Below are 18,487 nucleotides of genomic sequence, written 5' to 3' on the forward strand. Positions count from 1 at the left end.
TGTTGAAGCAAAATGTTTGGGGGATGAAATGCTGCTCTCTAGTGAAAATGTCTGCAAATTACAATGCCGGGTACACTGCATATTTTAACAAAATAACTGTGTACGTGTTGTCTTTGTTGATTTTACACCAGGAATATAGAAATATAGAAATCAGTTAAAACTTCCAAGGCATTTTTCCATATTTACCAACGTTCAAAAGCTCTAAAAATAGAGATCTCATTTTTCAGATTTAATTATTGTTTTTATTTTCAACATTTCACATATTTTAAAGAGGTTTAGTCAGTCATTAGATGAATGCTTCAATATTTGAACAGTTTTAAAAGGTTCTGAATTCATCTGAATACATCTTATTATGATACCATGCCTATGTTTTTCTTTTTTTATTTATATAAGCATTGGCAGATTTGAGTTTTTATTTTGCTTTAATTTTTATTCATATTATATTACAGTATACTTACATTTCATATTTAAATATTTGATTAGAAGTTTCATAAATCACACTTGTTGGCCTGTTGCATTATATTTTTACTTTTTGGTTTTCTATTTTAATTTCTTCTAAAAGATTGAATTTTCAAATTTTAACTGTCTAATATGTTAAAAAAAATTGTATTTAATAAAAACATCTGAGTTGGCTGTTGGATGAAAAGATACGAATTACTCTTAAAAACACTTTAAGCTCTTCTGGAGTGTCCAGGGTTAGGCCAAACTGCTCTCACTCTTTTTCCAGCTGGTAGGAGACTGGAGGCTGGTAAGTTGCAGAGCCATGCTGCTCCTGAAAGGCCCTGCGTCCTCCAGGATCTGGCACTGATGTTTGTCCAATAGCTGCCGGCTGTTGAGCAGCTCATGTTTCATTGTTAAATACCATAAAAATCCAGTGAGTAGAGCTATTTCACACAATTTATCGGGTTTTCTTAATTTTGCTGTTTGCAACAAACCATGTCTTTAATTGTGTTTTCTTTAGTGATCATTGCGTTAAAAACAAAACTGACATTTCTTTCTATAAACTCATGTAGGTATCCTTTCGGGAGATCCTGCTGGTAGAATCTCAGACTGCGCACAGGCCAGGAGAAATCCATGAATGGACTGAGGGCAGACGGGAATCCACGAGAGCACAGCATCTTTCATCTGTTTAGTCTCGAGTCTTCTTGTTGTGAGATGAACCTCTGTTTAGGTTTCTCTTCACTTCTGTGTTTCTTGTGTAGCTTTCTGTCAGTCGTTGGACTGTCCCACCTTTATATTCTAACAGGAGGAGCTCCAGAGGCTTCAGGAAGTTTCTGGAAAATACTACAGATATCCAGTGGGTGGAGCTATTTCACACAATTTATCAAGTTTGCAACAATCATGTCTTTAATAATGTTGTCTTTAGTAATCATTGGGTCAAAAAAAAAATGACGTTGCTTTGTATACAAAACACAATGTCTGAGCTTGGTAAAGATATTGGTTTGAGGTTTGTTGTGTGTTGTGAACATTAAAGCAGAATATTTTAAGAAAACGTTTCTGAATGAAAATATACTTATTATGATGTGTCAGATTTCACAGAATCATTTTACTAAATGTTTCTTGTCTAATTAAAACATTGAATTTTGCCTTTGAATGTTTAATCTAAACATGTGATTCTTCTTTTCCTGTACAGCAACACAACATATTGAAGCCAACATATCTAAGGAGTCCCTACTCTGTGTTTATATAAGAAATTGGGAATATTGATAATAAACGCAGTAGATTACCTGCGCACAATATTAAATCTTGGCCTTTCTTTAATATTTAAACCAACATTTTGATAAGTTTTATTTAGACATTTCTTTATTGACCAGGTAAACTGATTTTGGGCAAATGATTAAATGTCAGAATTCATTGGACATAATTCTAGAACTAAATAATGAATTTATTTACTTACTTATTTTCCTTCTGCATCTTATAATGGTTCTTTCTAATCTTATTTTCTAATGTATTCTGATATATCAAGACAAAATCTGAGAAAATAAAACATCTAGAAAACAACTCTCTTTTTACTGTATAATTCATTTATTTTTCAAATATTTCAGTTTACAAATAAAGTAAGGTACAAAACTACCATTTATCCACACAAGGCCATTATTAATAAAATAAAATACCATCTTTGGACACATCAACAATTATGTGAGTCTATGGTCGAATGTTTGTTCTTTGATCTGTTTTGTGTCTCTGCTTGGCTGTCTTCTGATTGTGAACAAACACTCTGCTGTGTTTCCTCCTCCAAGTTCCTCTTGATAGTCAACTCTCTCTCAGCCGCCTCAATACAAGGAACTTTGGCTGCCTGGATGTGGAGCTTTCCATCTGGAGAAAGGTAGCAGCTCACATCTTCATGCTTCACCCCTTCAGGCAGATCAAAGTCCTGTCTGAACTCCTGCAGTCTGTAAGAGTAGGAGCCCTTCCCATCTTCTTGTTTCTTCTTTGTCTTCCCACTGACTTGTAGCTTTCTGCCCACCTGTCTGACTGACAGCTCTTCTGGAGAAAAGCCTTGAGTGTCCAGGGTTAGGCCAAAATGCTCTCCCTCTTTGTCCAGCTGGTAGGAGACTGGCTGCAGAGCCATGCTGCTCGTGAAAGGCTCTGTGTCCTCCAGAATCTGTCGCTGAACTTTTTCCATCAACTGCAGACTGTTGCACAACTCATGTAGGTTTCGTTGCAGAAGATCCTGCTGGTAGAACAGAGGTCTGACCTCTGGCCACAGACTGCGCACAGGCCAGGAGAAATCCACGAATGGACTGAGGGCAGACGGGAATCCACGAGAGCAAAGCATCTTTCATCTGTTTAGTCTCGAGTCTTCTTGTTGTGAGATGAACCTCTGTTTAGGTTTCTCTTCACTTCTGTGTTTCTTGTGTAGCTTTCTGTCAGTCGTTGGACTGTCCCACCTTTATATTCTAACAGGAGGAGCTCCAGAGGCTTCAGGAAGTTTCTGGTAAATACTACAGATATCCAGTGGGTGGAGCTATTTCACACAATTTATCAGGTTTGCAACAATCATGTCTTTAATAATGTTGTCTTTAGTAATCATTGGGTCAAAAAAAAAAATTACGTTGCTTTGTATACAAAACACAATGTCTGAGCTTGGTAAAGATATTGGTTTGAGGTTTGTTGTGTGTTGTGAACATTAAAGCAGAATATTTTAAGAAAACGTTTCTAAATGAAAATATACTTATTATGATGTGCCAGATTTCACAGAATCATTTTACTAAATGTTTCTTGTCTAATTAAAACATTGAATTTTGCCTTTGAATGTTTAATCTAAACATGTGATTCTTCTTTTCCTGTACAGCAACACAACATATTGAAGCCAACATATCTAAGGAGTCCCTACTCTGTGTTTATATAAGAAATTGGGAATATTGATAATAAACGCAGTAGATTACCTGCGCACAATATTAAATCTTGGCCTTTCTTTAATATTTAAACCAACATTTTGATAAGTTTTATTTAGACATTTCTTTATTGACCAGGTAAACTGATTTTGGGCAAATGATTAAATGTCAGAATTCATTGGACATAATTCTAGAACTAAATAATGAATTTATTTACTTACTTATTTTCCTTCTGCATCTTATAATGGTTCTTTCTAATCTTATTTTCTAATGTATTCTGATATATCAAGACAAAATCTGAGAAAATAAAACATCTAGAAAACAACTCTCTTTTTACTGTATAATTCATTTATTTTTCAAATATTTCAGTTTACAAATAAAGTAAGGTACAAAACTACCATTTATCCACACAAGGCCATTATTAATAAAATAAAATACCATCTTTGGACACATCAACAATTATGTGAGTCTATGGTCGAATGTTTGTTCTTTGATCTGTTTTGTGTCTCTGCTTGGCTGTCTTCTGATTGTGAACAAACACTCTGCTGTGTTTCCTCCTCCAAGTTCCTCTTGATAGTCAACTCACTCTCAGCCGCCTCAATACAAGGAACTTTGGCTGCCTGGATGTGGAGCTTTCCATCTGGAGAAAGGTAGCAGCTCACATCTTCATGCTTCACCCCTTCAGGCAGATCAAAGTCCTGTCTGAACTCCTGCAGTCTGTAAGAGTAGGAGCCCTTCCCATCTTCTTGTTTCTTCTTTGTCTTCCCACTGACTTGTAGCTTTCTGCCCACCTGTCTGACTGACAGCTCTTCTGGAGAAAAGCCTTGAGTGTCCAGGGTTAGGCCAAAATGCTCTCCCTCTTTGTCCAGCTGGTAGGAGACTGGCTGCAGAGCCATGCTGCTCGTGAAAGGCTCTGCGTCCTCCAGAATCTGTCGCTGAACTTTTTCCATCAACTGCAGACTGTTGCACAACTCATGTAGGTTTCGTTGCAGAAGATCCTGCTGGTAGAACAGAGGTCTGACCTCTGGCCACAGACTGCGCACAGGCCAGGAGAAATCCACAAATGGACTGAGGACAGACGGGAATCCACGAGAGCACAGCATCTTTCATCTGTTTAGTCTCGAGTCTTCTTGTTGTGAGATGAACCTCTGTTTAGGTGTCTCTTCACTTCTGTGTTTCTTGTGTAGCTTTCTGTCAGTCGTTGGACTGTCCCACCTTTATATTCTAACAGGAGGAGCTCCAGAGGCTTCAGGAAGTTTCTGGTAAATACTACAGATATCCAGTGGGTGGAGCTATTTCACACAATTTATCAAGTTTGCAACAATCATGTCTTTAATAAAGTTGTCTTTAGTAATCATTGGGTCAAAAAAAAAAATGACGTTGCTTTGTATACAAAACACAATGTCTGAGCTTGGTAAAGATATTGGTTTGAGGTTTGTTGTGTGTTGTGAACATTAAAGCAGAATATTTTAAGAAAACGTTTCTAAATGAAAATATACTTATTATGATGTGCCAGATTTCACAGAATCATTTTACTAAATGTTTCTTGTCTAATTAAAACATTGAATTTTGCCTTTGAATGTTTAATCTAAACATGTGATTCTTCTTTTCCTGTACAGCAACACAACATATTGAAGCCAATATATCTAAGGAGTCCCTACTCTGTGTTTATATAAGAAATTGGGAATATTGATAATAAACGCAGTAGATTACCTGCGCACAATATTAAATCTTGGCCTTTCTTTAATATTTAAACCAACATTTTGATAAGTTTTATTTAGACATTTCTTTATTGACCAGGTAAACTGATTTTGGGCAAATGATTAAATGTCAGAATTCATTGGACATAATTCTAGAACTAAATAATGAATTTATTTACTTACTTATTTTCCTTCTGCATCTTATAATGGTTCTTTCTAATCTTATTTTCTAATGTATTCTGATATATCAAGACAAAATCTGAGAAAATAAAACATCTAGAAAACAACTCTCTTTTTACTGTATAATTCATTTATTTTTCAAATATTTCAGTTTACAAATAAAGTAAGGTACAAAACTACCATTTATCCACACAAGGCCATTATTAATCAAATAAAATACCATCTTTGGACACATCAACAATTATGTGAGTCTATGGTCGAAGGTTTGTTCTATGATCTGTTTTGTGTCTCTGCTTGGCTGTCTTCTAATTGTGAACAAACACTCTGCTGTGTTTCCTCCTCCAAGTTCCTCTTGATAGTCAACTCTCTCTCAGCCGCCTCAATACAAGGAACTTTGGCTGCCTGGATGTGGAGCTTTCCATCTGGAGAAAGGTAGCAGCTCACATCTTCATGCTTCACCCCTTCAGGCAGATCAAAGTCCTGTCTGAACTCCTGCAGTCTGTAAGAGTAGGAGCCCTTCCCATCTTCTTGTTTCTTCTTTGTCTTCCCACTGACTTGTAGCTTTCTGCCCACCTGTCTGACTGACAGCTCTTCTGGAGAAAAGCCTTGAGTGTCCAGGGTTAGGCCAAAATGCTCTCCCTCTTTGTCCAGCTGGTAGGAGACTGGCTGCAGAGCCATGCTGCTCGTGAAAGGCTCTGTGTCCTCCAGAATCTGTCGCTGAACTTTTTCCATCAACTGCAGACTGTTGCACAACTCATGTAGGTTTCGTTGCAGAAGATCCTGCTGGTAGAACAGAGGTCTGACCTCTGGCCACAGACTGCGCACAGGCCAGGAGAAATCCACGAATGGACTGAGGGCAGACGGGAATCCACGAGAGCACAGCATCTTTCTTCTGTTTAGTCTCGAGTCTTCTTGTTGTGAGATGAACCTCTGTTTAGGTTTCTCTTCACTTCTGTGTTTCTTGTGTAGCTTTCTGTCAGTCGTTGGACTGTCCCACCTTTATATTCTAACAGGAGGAGCTCCAGAGGCTTCAGGAAGTTTCTGGTAAATACTACAGATATCCAGTGGGTGGAGCTATTTCACACAATTTATCAGGTTTGCAACAATCATGTCTTTAATAATGTTGTCTTTAGTAATCATTGGGTCAAAAAAAAAATGACGTTGCTTTGTATACAAAACACAATGTCTGAGCTTGGTAAAGATATTGGTTTGAGGTTTGTTGTGTGTTGTGAACATTAAAGCAGAATATTTTAAGAAAACGTTTCTAAATGAAAATATACTTATTATGATGTGTCAGATTTCACAGAATCATTTTACTAAATGTTTCTTGTCTAATTAAAACATTGAATTTTGCCTTTGAATGTTTAATCTAAACATGTGATTCTTCTTTTCCTGTACAGCAACACAACATATTGAAGCCAATATATCTAAGGAGTCCCTACTCTGTGTTTATATAAGAAATTGGGAATATTGATAATAAACGCAGTAGATTACCTGCGCACAATATTAAATCTTGGCCTTTCTTTAATATTTAAACCAACATTTTTTATAAGTTTTATTTAGACATTTCTTTATTGACCAGGTAAACTGATTTTGGGCAAATGATTAAATGTCAGAATTCATTGGACATAATTCTAGAACTAAATAATGAATTTATTTACTTACTTATTTTCCTTCTGCATCTTATAATGGTTCTTTCTAATCTTATTTTCTAATGTATTCTGATATATCAAGACAAAATCTGAGAAAATAAAACATCTAGAAAACAACTCTCTTTTTACTGTATAATTCATTTATTTTTCAAATATTTCAGTTTACAAATAAAGTAAGGTACAAAACTACCATTTATCCACACAAGGCCATTATTAATAAAATAAAATACCATCTTTGGACACATCAACAATTATGTGAGTCTATGGTCGAATGTTTGTTCTTTGATCTGTTTTGTGTCTCTGCTTGGCTGTCTTCTAATTGTGAACAAACACTCTGCTGTGTTTCCTCCTCCAAGTTCCTCTTGATAGTCAACTCTCTCTCAGCCGCCTCAATACAAGGAACTTTGGCTGCCTGGATGTGGAGCTTTCCATCTGGAGAAAGGTAGCAGCTCACATCTTCATGCTTCACCCCTTCAGGCAGATCAAAGTCCTGTCTGAACTCCTGCAGTCTGTAAGAGTAGGAGCCCTTCCCATCTTCTTGTTTCTTCTTTGTCTTCCCACTGACTTGTAGCTTTCTGCCCACCTGTCTGACTGACAGCTCTTCTGGAGAAAAGCCTTGAGTGTCCAGGGTTAGGCCAAAATGCTCTCCCTCTTTGTCCAGCTGGTAGGAGACTGGCTGCAGAGCCATGCTGCTCGTGAAAGGCTCTGTGTCCTCCAGAATCTGTCGCTGAACTTTTTCCATCAACTGCAGACTGTTGCACAACTCATGTAGGTTTCGTTGCAGAAGATCCTGCTGGTAGAACAGAGGTCTGACCGCTGGCCACAGACTGCGCACAGGCCAGGAGAAATCCACGAATGGACTGAGGGCAGACGGGAATCCACGAGAGCACAGCATCTTTCTTCTGTTTAGTCTCGAGTCTTTTTGTTGTGAGATGAACCTCTGTTTAGGTTTCTCTTCACTTCTGTGTTTCTTGTGTAGCTTTCTGTCAGTCGTTGGACTGTCCCACCTTTATATTCTAACAGGAGGAGCTCCAGAGGCTTCAGGAAGTTTCTGGTAAATACTACAGATATCCAGTGGGTGGAGCTATTTCACACAATTTATCAGGTTTGCAACAATCATGTCTTTAATAAAGTTGTCTTTAGTAATCATTGGGTCAAAAACAAAAATGACGTTGCTTTGTATACAAAACACAATGTCTGAGCTTGGTAAATATATTGGTTTGAGGTTTGTTGTGTGTTGTGAACATTAAAGCAGAATATTTTAAGAAAACGTTTCTAAATGAAAATATACTTATTATGATGTGTCAGATTTCACAGAATCATTTTACTAAATGTTTCTTGTCTAATTAAAACATTGAATTTTGCCTTTGAATGTTTAATCTAAACATGTGATTCTTCTTTTCCTGTACAGCAACACAACATATTGAAGCCAATATATCTAAGGAGTCCCTACTCTGTGTTTATATAAGAAATTGGGAATATTGATAATAAACGCAGTAGATTACCTGCGCACAATATTAAATCTTGGCCTTTCTTTAATATTTAAACCAACATTTTGATAAGTTTTATTTAGACATTTCTTTATTGACCAGGTAAACTGATTTTGGGCAAATGATTAAATGTCAGAATTCATTGGACATAATTCTAGAACTAAATAATGAATTTATTTACTTACTTATTTTCCTTCTGCATCTTATAATGGTTCTTTCTAATCTTATTTTCTAATGTATTCTGATATATCAAGACAAAATCTGAGAAAATAAAACATCTAGAAAACAACTCTCTTTTTACTGTATAATTCATTTATTTTTCAAATATTTCAGTTTACAAATAAAGTAAGGTACAAAACTACCATTTATCCACACAAGGCCATTATTAATAAAATAAAATACCATCTTTGGACACATCAACAATTATGTGAGTCTATGGTCGAATGTTTGTTCTTTGATCTGTTTTGTGTCTCTGCTTGGCTGTCTTCTAATTGTGAACAAACACTCTGCTGTGTTTCCTCCTCCAAGTTCCTCTTGATAGTCAACTCTCTCTCAGCCGCCTCAATACAAGGAACTTTGGCTGCCTGGATGTGGAGCTTTCCATCTGGAGAAAGGTAGCAGCTCACATCTTCATGCTTCACCCCTTCAGGCAGATCAAAGTCCTGTCTGAACTCCTGCAGTCTGTAAGAGTAGGAGCCCTTCCCATCTTCTTGTTTCTTCTCTGTCTTCCCACTGACTTGTAGCTTTCTGCCCACCTGTCTGACTGACAGCTCTTCTGGAGAAAAGCCTTGAGTGTCCAGGGTTAGGCCAAAATGCTCTCCCTCTTTGTCCAGCTGGTAGGAGACTGGCTGCAGAGCCATGCTGCTCGTGAAAGGCTCTGTGTCCTCCAGAATCTGTCGCTGAACTTTTTCCATCAACTGCAGACTGTTGCACAACTCATGTAGGTTTCGTTGCAGAAGATCCTGCTGGTAGAACAGAGGTCTGACCGCTGGCCACAGACTGCGCACAGGCCAGGAGAAATCCACGAATGGACTGAGGGCAGACGGGAATCCACGAGAGCAAAGCATCTTTCATCTGTTTAGTCTCGAGTCTTTTTGTTGTGAGATGAACCTCTGTTTAGGTTTCTCTTCACTTCTGTGTTTCTTGTGTAGCTTTCTGTCAGTCTTTGGACTGTCCCACCTTTATATTCTAACAGGAGGAGCTCCAGAGGCTCCAGGAAGTTTCTGGAAAATACTACAGATATCCAGTGGGTGGAGCTATTTCACACAATTTATCAGGTTTGCAACAATCATGTCTTTAATAATGTTGTCTTTAGTAATCATTGGGTCAAAAAAAAAATGACGTTGCTTTGTATACAAAACACAATGTCTGAGCTTGGTAAAGATATTGGTTTGAGGTTTGTTGTGTGTTGTGAACATTAAAGCAGAATATTTTAAGAAAACGTTTCTAAATGAAAATATACTTATTATGATGTGTCAGATTTCACAGAATCATTTTACTAAATGTTTCTTGTCTAATTAAAACATTGAATTTTGCCTTTGAATGTTTAATCTAAACATGTGATTCTTCTTTTCCTGTACAGCAACACAACATATTGAAGCCAATATATCTAAGGAGTCCCTACTCTGTGTTTATATAAGAAATTGGGAATATTGATAATAAACGCAGTAGATTACCTGCGCACAATATTAAATCTTGGCCTTTCTTTAATATTTAAACCAACATTTTTTATAAGTTTTATTTAGACATTTCTTTATTGACCAGGTAAACTGATTTTGGGCAAATGATTAAATGTCAGAATTCATTGGACATAATTCTAGAACTAAATAATGAATTTATTTACTTACTTATTTTCCTTCTGCATCTTATAATGGTTCTTTCTAATCTTATTTTCTAATGTATTCTGATATATCAAGACAAAATCTGAGAAAATAAAACATCTAGAAAACAACTCTCTTTTTACTGTATAATTCATTTATTTTTCAAATATTTCAGTTTACAAATAAAGTAAGGTACAAAACTACCATTTATCCACACAAGGCCATTATTAATAAAATAAAATACCATCTTTGGACACATCAACAATTATGTGAGTCTATGGTCGAATGTTTGTTCTTTGATCTGTTTTGTGTCTCTGCTTGGCTGTCTTCTAATTGTGAACAAACACTCTGCTGTGTTTCCTCCTCCAAGTTCCTCTTGATAGTCAACTCTCTCTCAGCCGCCTCAATACAAGGAACTTTGGCTGCCTGGATGTGGAGCTTTCCATCTGGAGAAAGGTAGCAGCTCACATCTTCATGCTTCACCCCTTCAGGCAGATCAAAGTCCTGTCTGAACTCCTGCAGTCTGTAAGAGTAGGAGCCCTTCCCATCTTCTTGTTTCTTCTTTGTCTTCCCACTGACTTGTAGCTTTCTGCCCACCTGTCTGACTGACAGCTCTTCTGGAGAAAAGCCTTGAGTGTCCAGGGTTAGGCCAAAATGCTCTCCCTCTTTGTCCAGCTGGTAGGAGACTGGCTGCAGAGCCATGCTGCTCGTGAAAGGCTCTGTGTCCTCCAGAATCTGTCGCTGAACTTTTTCCATCAACTGCAGACTGTTGCACAACTCATGTAGGTTTCGTTGCAGAAGATCCTGCTGGTAGAACAGAGGTCTGACCTCTGGCCACAGACTGCGCACAGGCCAGGAGAAATCCACGAATGGACTGAGGGCAGACGGGAATCCACGAGAGCAAAGCATCTTTCATCTGTTTAGTCTCGAGTCTTCTTGTTGTGAGATGAACCTCTGTTTAGGTTTCTCTTCACTTCTGTGTTTCTTGTGTAGCTTTCTGTCAGTCGTTGGACTGTCCCACCTTTATATTCTAACAGGAGGAGCTCCAGAGGCTTCAGGAAGTTTCTGGTAAATACTACAGATATCCAGTGGGTGGAGCTATTTCACACAATTTATCAGGTTTGCAACAATCATGTCTTTAATAATGTTGTCTTTAGTAATCATTGGGTCAAAAACAAAAATGACGTTGCTTTGTATACAAAACACAATGTCTGAGCTTGGTAAAGATATTGGTTTGAGGTTTGTTGTGTGTTGTGAACATTAAAGCAGAATATTTTAAGAAAACGTTTCTAAATGAAAATATACTTATTATGATGTGTCAGATTTCACAGAATCATTTTACTAAATGTTTCTTGTCTAATTAAAACATTGAATTTTGCCTTTGAATGTTTAATCTAAACATGTGATTCTTCTTTTCCTGTACAGCAACACAACATATTGAAGCCAATATATCTAAGGAGTCCCTACTCTGTGTTTATATAAGAAATTGGGAATATTGATAATAAACGCAGTAGATTACCTGCGCACAATATTAAATCTTGGCCTTTCTTTAATATTTAAACCAACATTTTGATAAGTTTTATTTAGAAATTTCTTTATTGACCAGGTAAACTGATTTTGGGCAAATGATTAAATGTCAGAATTCATTGGACATAATTCTAGAACTAAATAATGAATTTATTTACTTACTTATTTTCCTTCTGCATCTTATAATGGTTCTTTCTAATCTTATTTTCTAATGTATTCTGATATATCAAGACAAAATCTGAGAAAATAAAACATCTAGAAAACAACTCTCTTTTTACTGTATAATTCATTTATTTTTCAAATATTTCAGTTTACAAATAAAGTAAGGTACAAAACTACCATTTATCCACACAAGGCCATTATTAATAAAATAAAATACCATCTTTGGACACATCAACAATTATGTGAGTCTATGGTCGAATGTTTGTTCTTTGATCTGTTTTGTGTCTCTGCTTGGCTGTCTTCTGATTGTGAACAAACACTCTGCTGTGTTTCCTCCTCCAAGTTCCTCTTGATAGTCAACTCTCTCTCAGCCGCCTCAATACAAGGAACTTTGGCTGCCTGGATGTGGAGCTTTCCATCTGGAGAAAGGTAGCAGCTCACATCTTCATGCTTCACCCCTTCAGGCAGATCAAAGTCCTGTCTGAACTCCTGCAGTCTGTAAGAGTAGGAGCCCTTCCCATCTTCTTGTTTCTTCTCTGTCTTCCCACTGACTTGTAGCTTTCTGCCCACCTGTCTGACTGACAGCTCTTCTGGAGAAAAGCCTTGAGTGTCCAGGGTTAGGCCAAAATGCTCTCCCTCTTTGTCCAGCTGGTAGGAGACTGGCTGCAGAGCCATGCTGCTCGTGAAAGGCCCTGTGTCGTCCAGAATCTGTCGCTGAACTTTTTCCATCAACTGCAGACTGTTGCACAACTCATGTAGGTTTCGTTGCAGAAGATCCTGCTGGTAGAACAGAGGTCTGACCTCTGGCCACAGACTGCGCACAGGCCAGGAGAAATCCACGAATGGACTGAGGGCAGACGGGAATCCACGAGAGCACAGCATCTTTCTTCTGTTTAGTCTCGAGTCTTCTTGTTGTGAGATGAACCTCTGTTTAGGTTTCTCTTCACTTCTGTGTTTCTTGTGTAGCTTTCTGTCAGTCGTTGGACTGTCCCACCTTTATATTCTAACAGGAGGAGCTCCAGAGGCTTCAGGAAGTTTCTGGTAAATACTACAGATATCCAGTGGGTGGAGCTATTTCACACAATTTATCAAGTTTGCAACAATCATGTCTTTAATAATGTTGTCTTTAGTAATCATTGGGTCAAAAAAAAAAATGACGTTGCTTTGTATACAAAACACAATGTCTGAGCTTGGTAAAGATATTGGTTTGAGGTTTGTTGTGTGTTGTGAACATTAAAGCAGAATATTTTAAGAAAACGTTTCTGAATGAAAATATACTTATTATGATGTGCCAGATTTCACAGAATCATTTTACTAAATGTTTCTTGTCTAATTAAAACATTGAATTTTGCCTTTGAATGTTTAATCTAAACATGTGATTCTTCTTTTCCTGTACAGCAACACAACATATTGAAGCCAACATATCTAAGGAGTCCCTACTCTGTGTTTATATAAGAAATTGGGAATATTGATAATAAACGCAGTAGATTACCTGCGCACAATATTAAATCTTGGCCTTTCTTTAATATTTAAACCAACATTTTGATAAGTTTTATTTAGACATTTCTTTATTGACCAGGTAAACTGATTTTGGACAAATGATTAAATGTCAGAATTCATTGGACATAATTCTAGAACTAAATAATGAATTTATTTACTTACTTATTTTCCTTCTGCATCTTATAATGGTTCTTTCTAATCTTATTTTCTAATGTATTCTGATATATCAAGACAAAATCTGAGAAAATAAAACATCTAGAAAACAACTCTCTTTTTACTGTATAATTCATTTATTTTTCAAATATTTCAGTTTACAAATAAAGTAAGGTACAAAACTACCATTTATCCACACAAGGCCATTATTAATAAAATAAAATACCATCTTTGGACACATCAACAATTTTGTGAGTCTATGGTCGAATGTTTGTTCTTTGATCTGTTTTGTGTCTCTGCTTGGCTGTCTTCTGATTGTGAACAAACACTCTGCTGTGTTTCCTCCTCCAAGTTCCTCTTGATAGTCAACTCTCTCTCAGCCGCCTCAATACAAGAAACTTTGGCTGCCTGGATGTGGAGCTTTCCATCTGGAGAAAGGTAGCAGCTCACATCTTCATGCTTCACCCCTTCAGGCAGATCAAAGTCCTGTCTGAACTCCTGCAGTCTGTAAGAGTAGGAGCCCTTCCCATCTTCTTGTTTCTTCTTTGTCTTCCCACTGACTTGTAGCTTTCTGCCCACCTGTCTGACTGACAGCTCTTCTGGAGGAAAGCCTTGAGTGTCCAGGGTTAGGCCAAAATGCTCTCCCTCTTTGTCCAGCTGGTAGGAGACTGGCTGCAGAGCCATGCTGCTCGTGAAAGGCTCTGTGTCCTCCAGAATCTGTCGCTGAACTTTTTCCATCAACTGCAGACTGTTGCACAACTCATGTAGGTTTCGTTGCAGAAGATCCTGCTGGTAGAACAGAGGTCTGACCTCTGGCCACAGACTGCGCACAGGCCAGGAGAAATCCACGAATGGACTGAGGGCAGACGGGAATCCACGAGAGCACAGCATCTTTCTTCTGTTTAGTCTCGAGTCTTCTTGTTGTGAGATGAACCTCTGTTTAGGTTTCTCTTCACTTCTGTGTTTCTTGTGTAGCTTTCTGTCAGTCGTTGGACTGTCCCACCTTTATATTCTAACAGGAGGAGCTCCAGAGGCTTCAGGAAGTTTCTGGTAAATACTACAGATATCCAGTGGGTGGAGCTATTTCACACAATTTATCAAGTTTGCAACAATCATGTCTTTAATAATGTTGTCTTTAGTAATCATTGGGTCAAAAAAAAAAATGACGTTGCTTTGTATACAAAACACAATGTCTGAGCTTGGTAAAGATATTGGTTTGAGGTTTGTTGTGTGTTGTGAACATTAAAGCAGAATATTTTAAGAAAACGTTTCTGAATGAAAATATACTTATTATGATGTGCCAGATTTCACAGAATCATTTTACTAAATGTTTCTTGTCTAATTAAAACATTGAATTTTGCCTTTGAATGTTTAATCTAAACATGTGATTCTTCTTTTCCTGTACAGCAACACAACATATTGAAGCCAACATATCTAAGGAGTCCCTACTCTGTGTTTATATAAGAAATTGGGAATATTGATAATAAACGCAGTAGATTACCTGCGCACAATATTAAATCTTGGCCTTTCTTTAATATTTAAACCAACATTTTGATAAGTTTTATTTAGACATTTCTTTATTGACCAGGTAAACTGATTTTGGACAAATGATTAAATGTCAGAATTCATTGGACATAATTCTAGAACTAAATAATGAATTTATTTACTTACTTATTTTCCTTCTGCATCTTATAATGGTTCTTTCTAATCTTATTTTCTAATGTATTCTGATATATCAAGACAAAATCTGAGAAAATAAAACATCTAGAAAACAACTCTCTTTTTACTGTATAATTCATTTATTTTTCAAATATTTCAGTTTACAAATAAAGTAAGGTACAAAACTACCATTTATCCACACAAGGCCATTATTAATAAAATAAAATACCATCTTTGGACACATCAACAATTTTGTGAGTCTATGGTCGAATGTTTGTTCTTTGATCTGTTTTGTGTCTCTGCTTGGCTGTCTTCTGATTGTGAACAAACACTCTGCTGTGTTTCCTCCTCCAAGTTCCTCTTGATAGTCAACTCTCTCTCAGCCGCCTCAATACAAGAAACTTTGGCTGCCTGGATGTGGAGCTTTCCATCTGGAGAAAGGTAGCAGCTCACATCTTCATGCTTCACCCCTTCAGGCAGATCAAAGTCCTGTCTGAACTCCTGCAGTCTGTAAGAGTAGGAGCCCTTCCCATCTTCTTGTTTCTTCTTTGTCTTCCCACTGACTTGTAGCTTTCTGCCCACCTGTCTGACTGACAGCTCTTCTGGAGGAAAGCCTTGAGTGTCCAGGGTTAGGCCAAAATGCTCTCCCTCTTTGTCCAGCTGGTAGGAGACTGGCTGCAGAGCCATGCTGCTCGTGAAAGGCTCTGTGTCCTCCAGAATCTGTCGCTGAACTTTTTCCATCAACTGCAGACTGTTGCACAACTCATGTAGGTTTCGTTGCAGAAGATCCTGCTGGTAGAACAGAGGTCTGGCCTCTGGCCACAGACTGCGCACAGGCCAGGAGAAATCCACGAATGGACTGAGGGCAGACGGGAATCCACGAGAGCAAAGCATCTTTCTTCTGTTTAGTCTCGAGTCTTTTTGTTGTGAGATGAACCTCTGTTTAGGTGTCTCTTCACTTCTGTGTTTCTTGTGTAGCTTTCTGTCAGTCGTTGGACTGTCCCACCTTTATATTCTAACAGGAGGAGCTCCAGAGGCTTCAGGAAGTTTCTGGTAAATACTACAGATATCCAGTGGGTGGAGCTATTTCACACAATTTATCAGGTTTGCAACAATCATGTCTTTAATAATGTTGTCTTTAGTAATCATTGGGTCAAAAACAAAAATGACGTTGCTTTGTATACAAAACACAATGTCTGAGCTTGGTAAAGATATTGGTTTGAGGTTTGTTGTGTGTTGTGAACATTAAAGCAGAATATTTTAAGAAAACGTTTCTAAATGAAAATATACTTATTATGATGTGTCAGATTTCACAGAATCATTTTACTAAATGTTTCTTCTCTAATTAAAACATTGAATTTTGGTTTTATCATTACAATTATTTGGTTTGAGGTTTATTATGAACATTAAAGCAGAATATTTTAAGAAAACGTTTGTGATTAAAAATATATTTATTGTTTATTTCACAGAATCGTTTCACTAAATGTTTCTTGTCTAATTATTTAAGAAATTAGACATTGTTTTTATTTGCACTATAACTTGCCTGCTTACAATATTGGATTTTGACCTTTCTTTAACATTCAAACCTGAATGGAATTTATACAGAACCTTGTTCAGTGTGGTCATATGTTTTAATACATTTTATTTAGATGGTTTCTATATACGCAAGGAAAGTGATTTTGGTCATATTATTGAATTAGTTTGCATGTTCTCCTTGTGCATGCGTGGGTAGTCTTGCTTTCTCCCACAGTCCAAATACATGATTGTAAAGTTAATGGGTCTCTTTCAGTCGCCATTTAGTATATGAGTTTGTGCATCCATGGTTGTGTGTGCGTGTGATGAACTGCCAATTTTATAATTGACATAATTCAATCTGTACCAACTTTGTCTATCCAGCAGATGGCGATGATACTTAAAAAGTGAACGTTACATTATTACTGCTGCGCTATCAGGAATTTGTTGCAGTTGCCAGACTACAGTGGAAGCAACAGTTAAACTCCTATCAGATTTAGGTGTTAGCTTGAACATCACCTATGTCATTGTTCCTGCAGTTATTTTCTAATAAATCGTTTAAGTGCTCAAAAGAAAATACTTTTCAGACTAAACAAATAGAGAAATCTGCCATAAATGTGTTCAAAGGTTCTCGACTTTTACTTCAATTGTCTCTTAAGTGTTTATGAGCTCAGTAATGGTTCTCCTGTGGTCATCAGATTGACTTTTATCTTTTGAGTGCATTACTCCAAACCCACTGTCTGCATATTAGTACAGCGATCAATAGATATGGCGAGACAAGCAAGGTATTTAATATCACTGACACAAAAAAGGAGAGAGAGAATTGTGTAAACTTCCAAGGCTAGGAATTCTACAGCTTTGAACCAGTACAACCCATCCATCCATTTTCTACTTACTTCTTCTAAATAGGGTCGTGGGGGGACCGGTGCCTGTCTCCAGCAGTCTATGGGCGAGAGGCGAAGTACACCCTGGACAGGTCGCCGGTCCATCGCAGGGCAACACAGAAACACACAGGACAGACAACCATGCACACACTCATTCACACCTAAGGGCAATTTAGAGAAACCAATAAACCTAACAGTGTTTGGACTGTGAGAGGAAGCCAGAGTACACACATGCACAGGGAGAACATGCAAACACCATGCAGATAGACACCCGGCCAGGAGTCGAACAGAGGACCTTCTTGCTGCAAGGCAACAGTGCTACCAACTATTCCACCATGCTCCGATGTTTTGGTCCAGTTATCAAAAATATGGTCGGTCAGAAAGAGGCTGAGGAACAACATCAACATACCAATGCCACCATTTTAAAATAATTAAATGTAAATTACAATGTATTAAAAACATTTGTTTTCTCAAGATGAAGTCATACTATTCCATTGCAACTCTTGTAAACAACAACATGCAGCCTCTCTTTTGATTGTATTTGCCCCTTATAACACCCACAGCTCTTACAATTGAAGAGTAAATGATGCACCGACAGAATCAATTCTAATAATTTTCTCTTACTTTAAAAATGGCTCTTTTTGAAACAGCAGTAATATTCTAAAATAAGATAGGAATACTTGTAAGTACCTTAAAAAAAACTTTTGCAAATGTTAGAAATTATTGATTTTATTGAGATTACAGTAGTATGTATAAAAAATATGTTTATTATTATCAGGATAAGTCAATACATGTCCACATGTTGTTGCGCGCAAACTGACTTTTGCAACTTTTCACTAGTACTTTGAAAGACATGTAAATAAATAAATAGGATATAAGACTTAAAAAACACCAGACACAAGGTGAACAG

At 37.3% G+C, this 18,487-nt stretch overlaps 9 protein-coding genes across 9 annotated transcripts; all 9 read right to left on the reverse strand.

The window, feature by feature from the left end:
- Nucleotides 1-2,002: 2,002 nt before the first annotated feature.
- Nucleotides 2,003-2,871, reverse strand: LOC124872958 (heat shock protein 30-like). Its single transcript, XM_047373410.1, has one exon. It carries the CDS (start codon nucleotides 2,777-2,779, stop codon nucleotides 2,129-2,131), a length of 651 nt encoding a protein of 216 aa, XP_047229366.1. The 5' UTR covers nucleotides 2,780-2,871; the 3' UTR covers nucleotides 2,003-2,128.
- Nucleotides 2,872-3,664: 793 nt separating this feature from the next.
- LOC124872962 (heat shock protein 30-like) lies at nucleotides 3,665-4,514 on the reverse strand. The gene has a single exon (XM_047373414.1). The coding sequence runs from the start codon at nucleotides 4,439-4,441 to the stop codon at nucleotides 3,791-3,793; it is 651 nt and encodes a 216-aa protein (XP_047229370.1). The 5' UTR covers nucleotides 4,442-4,514; the 3' UTR covers nucleotides 3,665-3,790.
- An 830-nt stretch (nucleotides 4,515-5,344) lies between these two features.
- Nucleotides 5,345-6,198, reverse strand: LOC124872964 (heat shock protein 30-like). Its single transcript, XM_047373416.1, has one exon. It carries the CDS (start codon nucleotides 6,101-6,103, stop codon nucleotides 5,489-5,491), a length of 615 nt encoding a protein of 204 aa, XP_047229372.1. The 5' UTR covers nucleotides 6,104-6,198; the 3' UTR covers nucleotides 5,345-5,488.
- A 790-nt stretch (nucleotides 6,199-6,988) lies between these two features.
- LOC124872957 (heat shock protein 30-like) lies at nucleotides 6,989-7,835 on the reverse strand. The gene has a single exon (XM_047373408.1). The coding sequence runs from the start codon at nucleotides 7,763-7,765 to the stop codon at nucleotides 7,115-7,117; it is 651 nt and encodes a 216-aa protein (XP_047229364.1). The 5' UTR covers nucleotides 7,766-7,835; the 3' UTR covers nucleotides 6,989-7,114.
- Nucleotides 7,836-8,650: 815 nt separating this feature from the next.
- Nucleotides 8,651-9,580, reverse strand: LOC124872956 (heat shock protein 30-like). Its single transcript, XM_047373407.1, has one exon. The coding sequence runs from the start codon at nucleotides 9,425-9,427 to the stop codon at nucleotides 8,777-8,779; it is 651 nt and encodes a 216-aa protein (XP_047229363.1). The 5' UTR covers nucleotides 9,428-9,580; the 3' UTR covers nucleotides 8,651-8,776.
- A 732-nt stretch (nucleotides 9,581-10,312) lies between these two features.
- Nucleotides 10,313-11,200, reverse strand: LOC124872960 (heat shock protein 30-like). The gene has a single exon (XM_047373412.1). It carries the CDS (start codon nucleotides 11,087-11,089, stop codon nucleotides 10,439-10,441), a length of 651 nt encoding a protein of 216 aa, XP_047229368.1. The 5' UTR covers nucleotides 11,090-11,200; the 3' UTR covers nucleotides 10,313-10,438.
- Nucleotides 11,201-11,974: 774 nt separating this feature from the next.
- On the reverse strand, nucleotides 11,975-12,856 carry LOC124872959 (heat shock protein 30-like). Its single transcript, XM_047373411.1, has one exon. It carries the CDS (start codon nucleotides 12,749-12,751, stop codon nucleotides 12,101-12,103), a length of 651 nt encoding a protein of 216 aa, XP_047229367.1. The 5' UTR covers nucleotides 12,752-12,856; the 3' UTR covers nucleotides 11,975-12,100.
- A 784-nt stretch (nucleotides 12,857-13,640) lies between these two features.
- LOC124872961 (heat shock protein 30-like) lies at nucleotides 13,641-14,529 on the reverse strand. The gene has a single exon (XM_047373413.1). The coding sequence runs from the start codon at nucleotides 14,411-14,413 to the stop codon at nucleotides 13,763-13,765; it is 651 nt and encodes a 216-aa protein (XP_047229369.1). The 5' UTR covers nucleotides 14,414-14,529; the 3' UTR covers nucleotides 13,641-13,762.
- A 773-nt stretch (nucleotides 14,530-15,302) lies between these two features.
- LOC124872963 (heat shock protein 30-like) lies at nucleotides 15,303-16,075 on the reverse strand. The gene has a single exon (XM_047373415.1). The coding sequence runs from the start codon at nucleotides 16,073-16,075 to the stop codon at nucleotides 15,425-15,427; it is 651 nt and encodes a 216-aa protein (XP_047229371.1). The 3' UTR covers nucleotides 15,303-15,424.
- Between the last annotated feature and the right edge of the window lie 2,412 nt (nucleotides 16,076-18,487).

Source organism: Girardinichthys multiradiatus, chromosome 8, assembly GCF_021462225.1.
Source record: "Girardinichthys multiradiatus isolate DD_20200921_A chromosome 8, DD_fGirMul_XY1, whole genome shotgun sequence".
Taxonomy (NCBI): Eukaryota; Metazoa; Chordata; class Actinopteri; order Cyprinodontiformes; family Goodeidae; genus Girardinichthys; species Girardinichthys multiradiatus.

Excerpts from the sequence above, each read along its gene's own strand:
- LOC124872958 (XM_047373410.1), bottom strand. The coding sequence starts at position 2,779 with ATGCTTTGCTCTCGTGGATTCCCGTCTGCCCTCAGTCCATTCGTGGAT.
- LOC124872962 (XM_047373414.1), bottom strand. The coding sequence starts at position 4,441 with ATGCTGTGCTCTCGTGGATTCCCGTCTGTCCTCAGTCCATTTGTGGAT.
- LOC124872964 (XM_047373416.1), bottom strand. The coding sequence starts at position 6,103 with ATGCTGTGCTCTCGTGGATTCCCGTCTGCCCTCAGTCCATTCGTGGAT.
- LOC124872957 (XM_047373408.1), bottom strand. The coding sequence starts at position 7,765 with ATGCTGTGCTCTCGTGGATTCCCGTCTGCCCTCAGTCCATTCGTGGAT.
- LOC124872956 (XM_047373407.1), bottom strand. The coding sequence starts at position 9,427 with ATGCTTTGCTCTCGTGGATTCCCGTCTGCCCTCAGTCCATTCGTGGAT.
- LOC124872960 (XM_047373412.1), bottom strand. The coding sequence starts at position 11,089 with ATGCTTTGCTCTCGTGGATTCCCGTCTGCCCTCAGTCCATTCGTGGAT.
- LOC124872959 (XM_047373411.1), bottom strand. The coding sequence starts at position 12,751 with ATGCTGTGCTCTCGTGGATTCCCGTCTGCCCTCAGTCCATTCGTGGAT.
- LOC124872961 (XM_047373413.1), bottom strand. The coding sequence starts at position 14,413 with ATGCTGTGCTCTCGTGGATTCCCGTCTGCCCTCAGTCCATTCGTGGAT.
- LOC124872963 (XM_047373415.1), bottom strand. The coding sequence starts at position 16,075 with ATGCTTTGCTCTCGTGGATTCCCGTCTGCCCTCAGTCCATTCGTGGAT.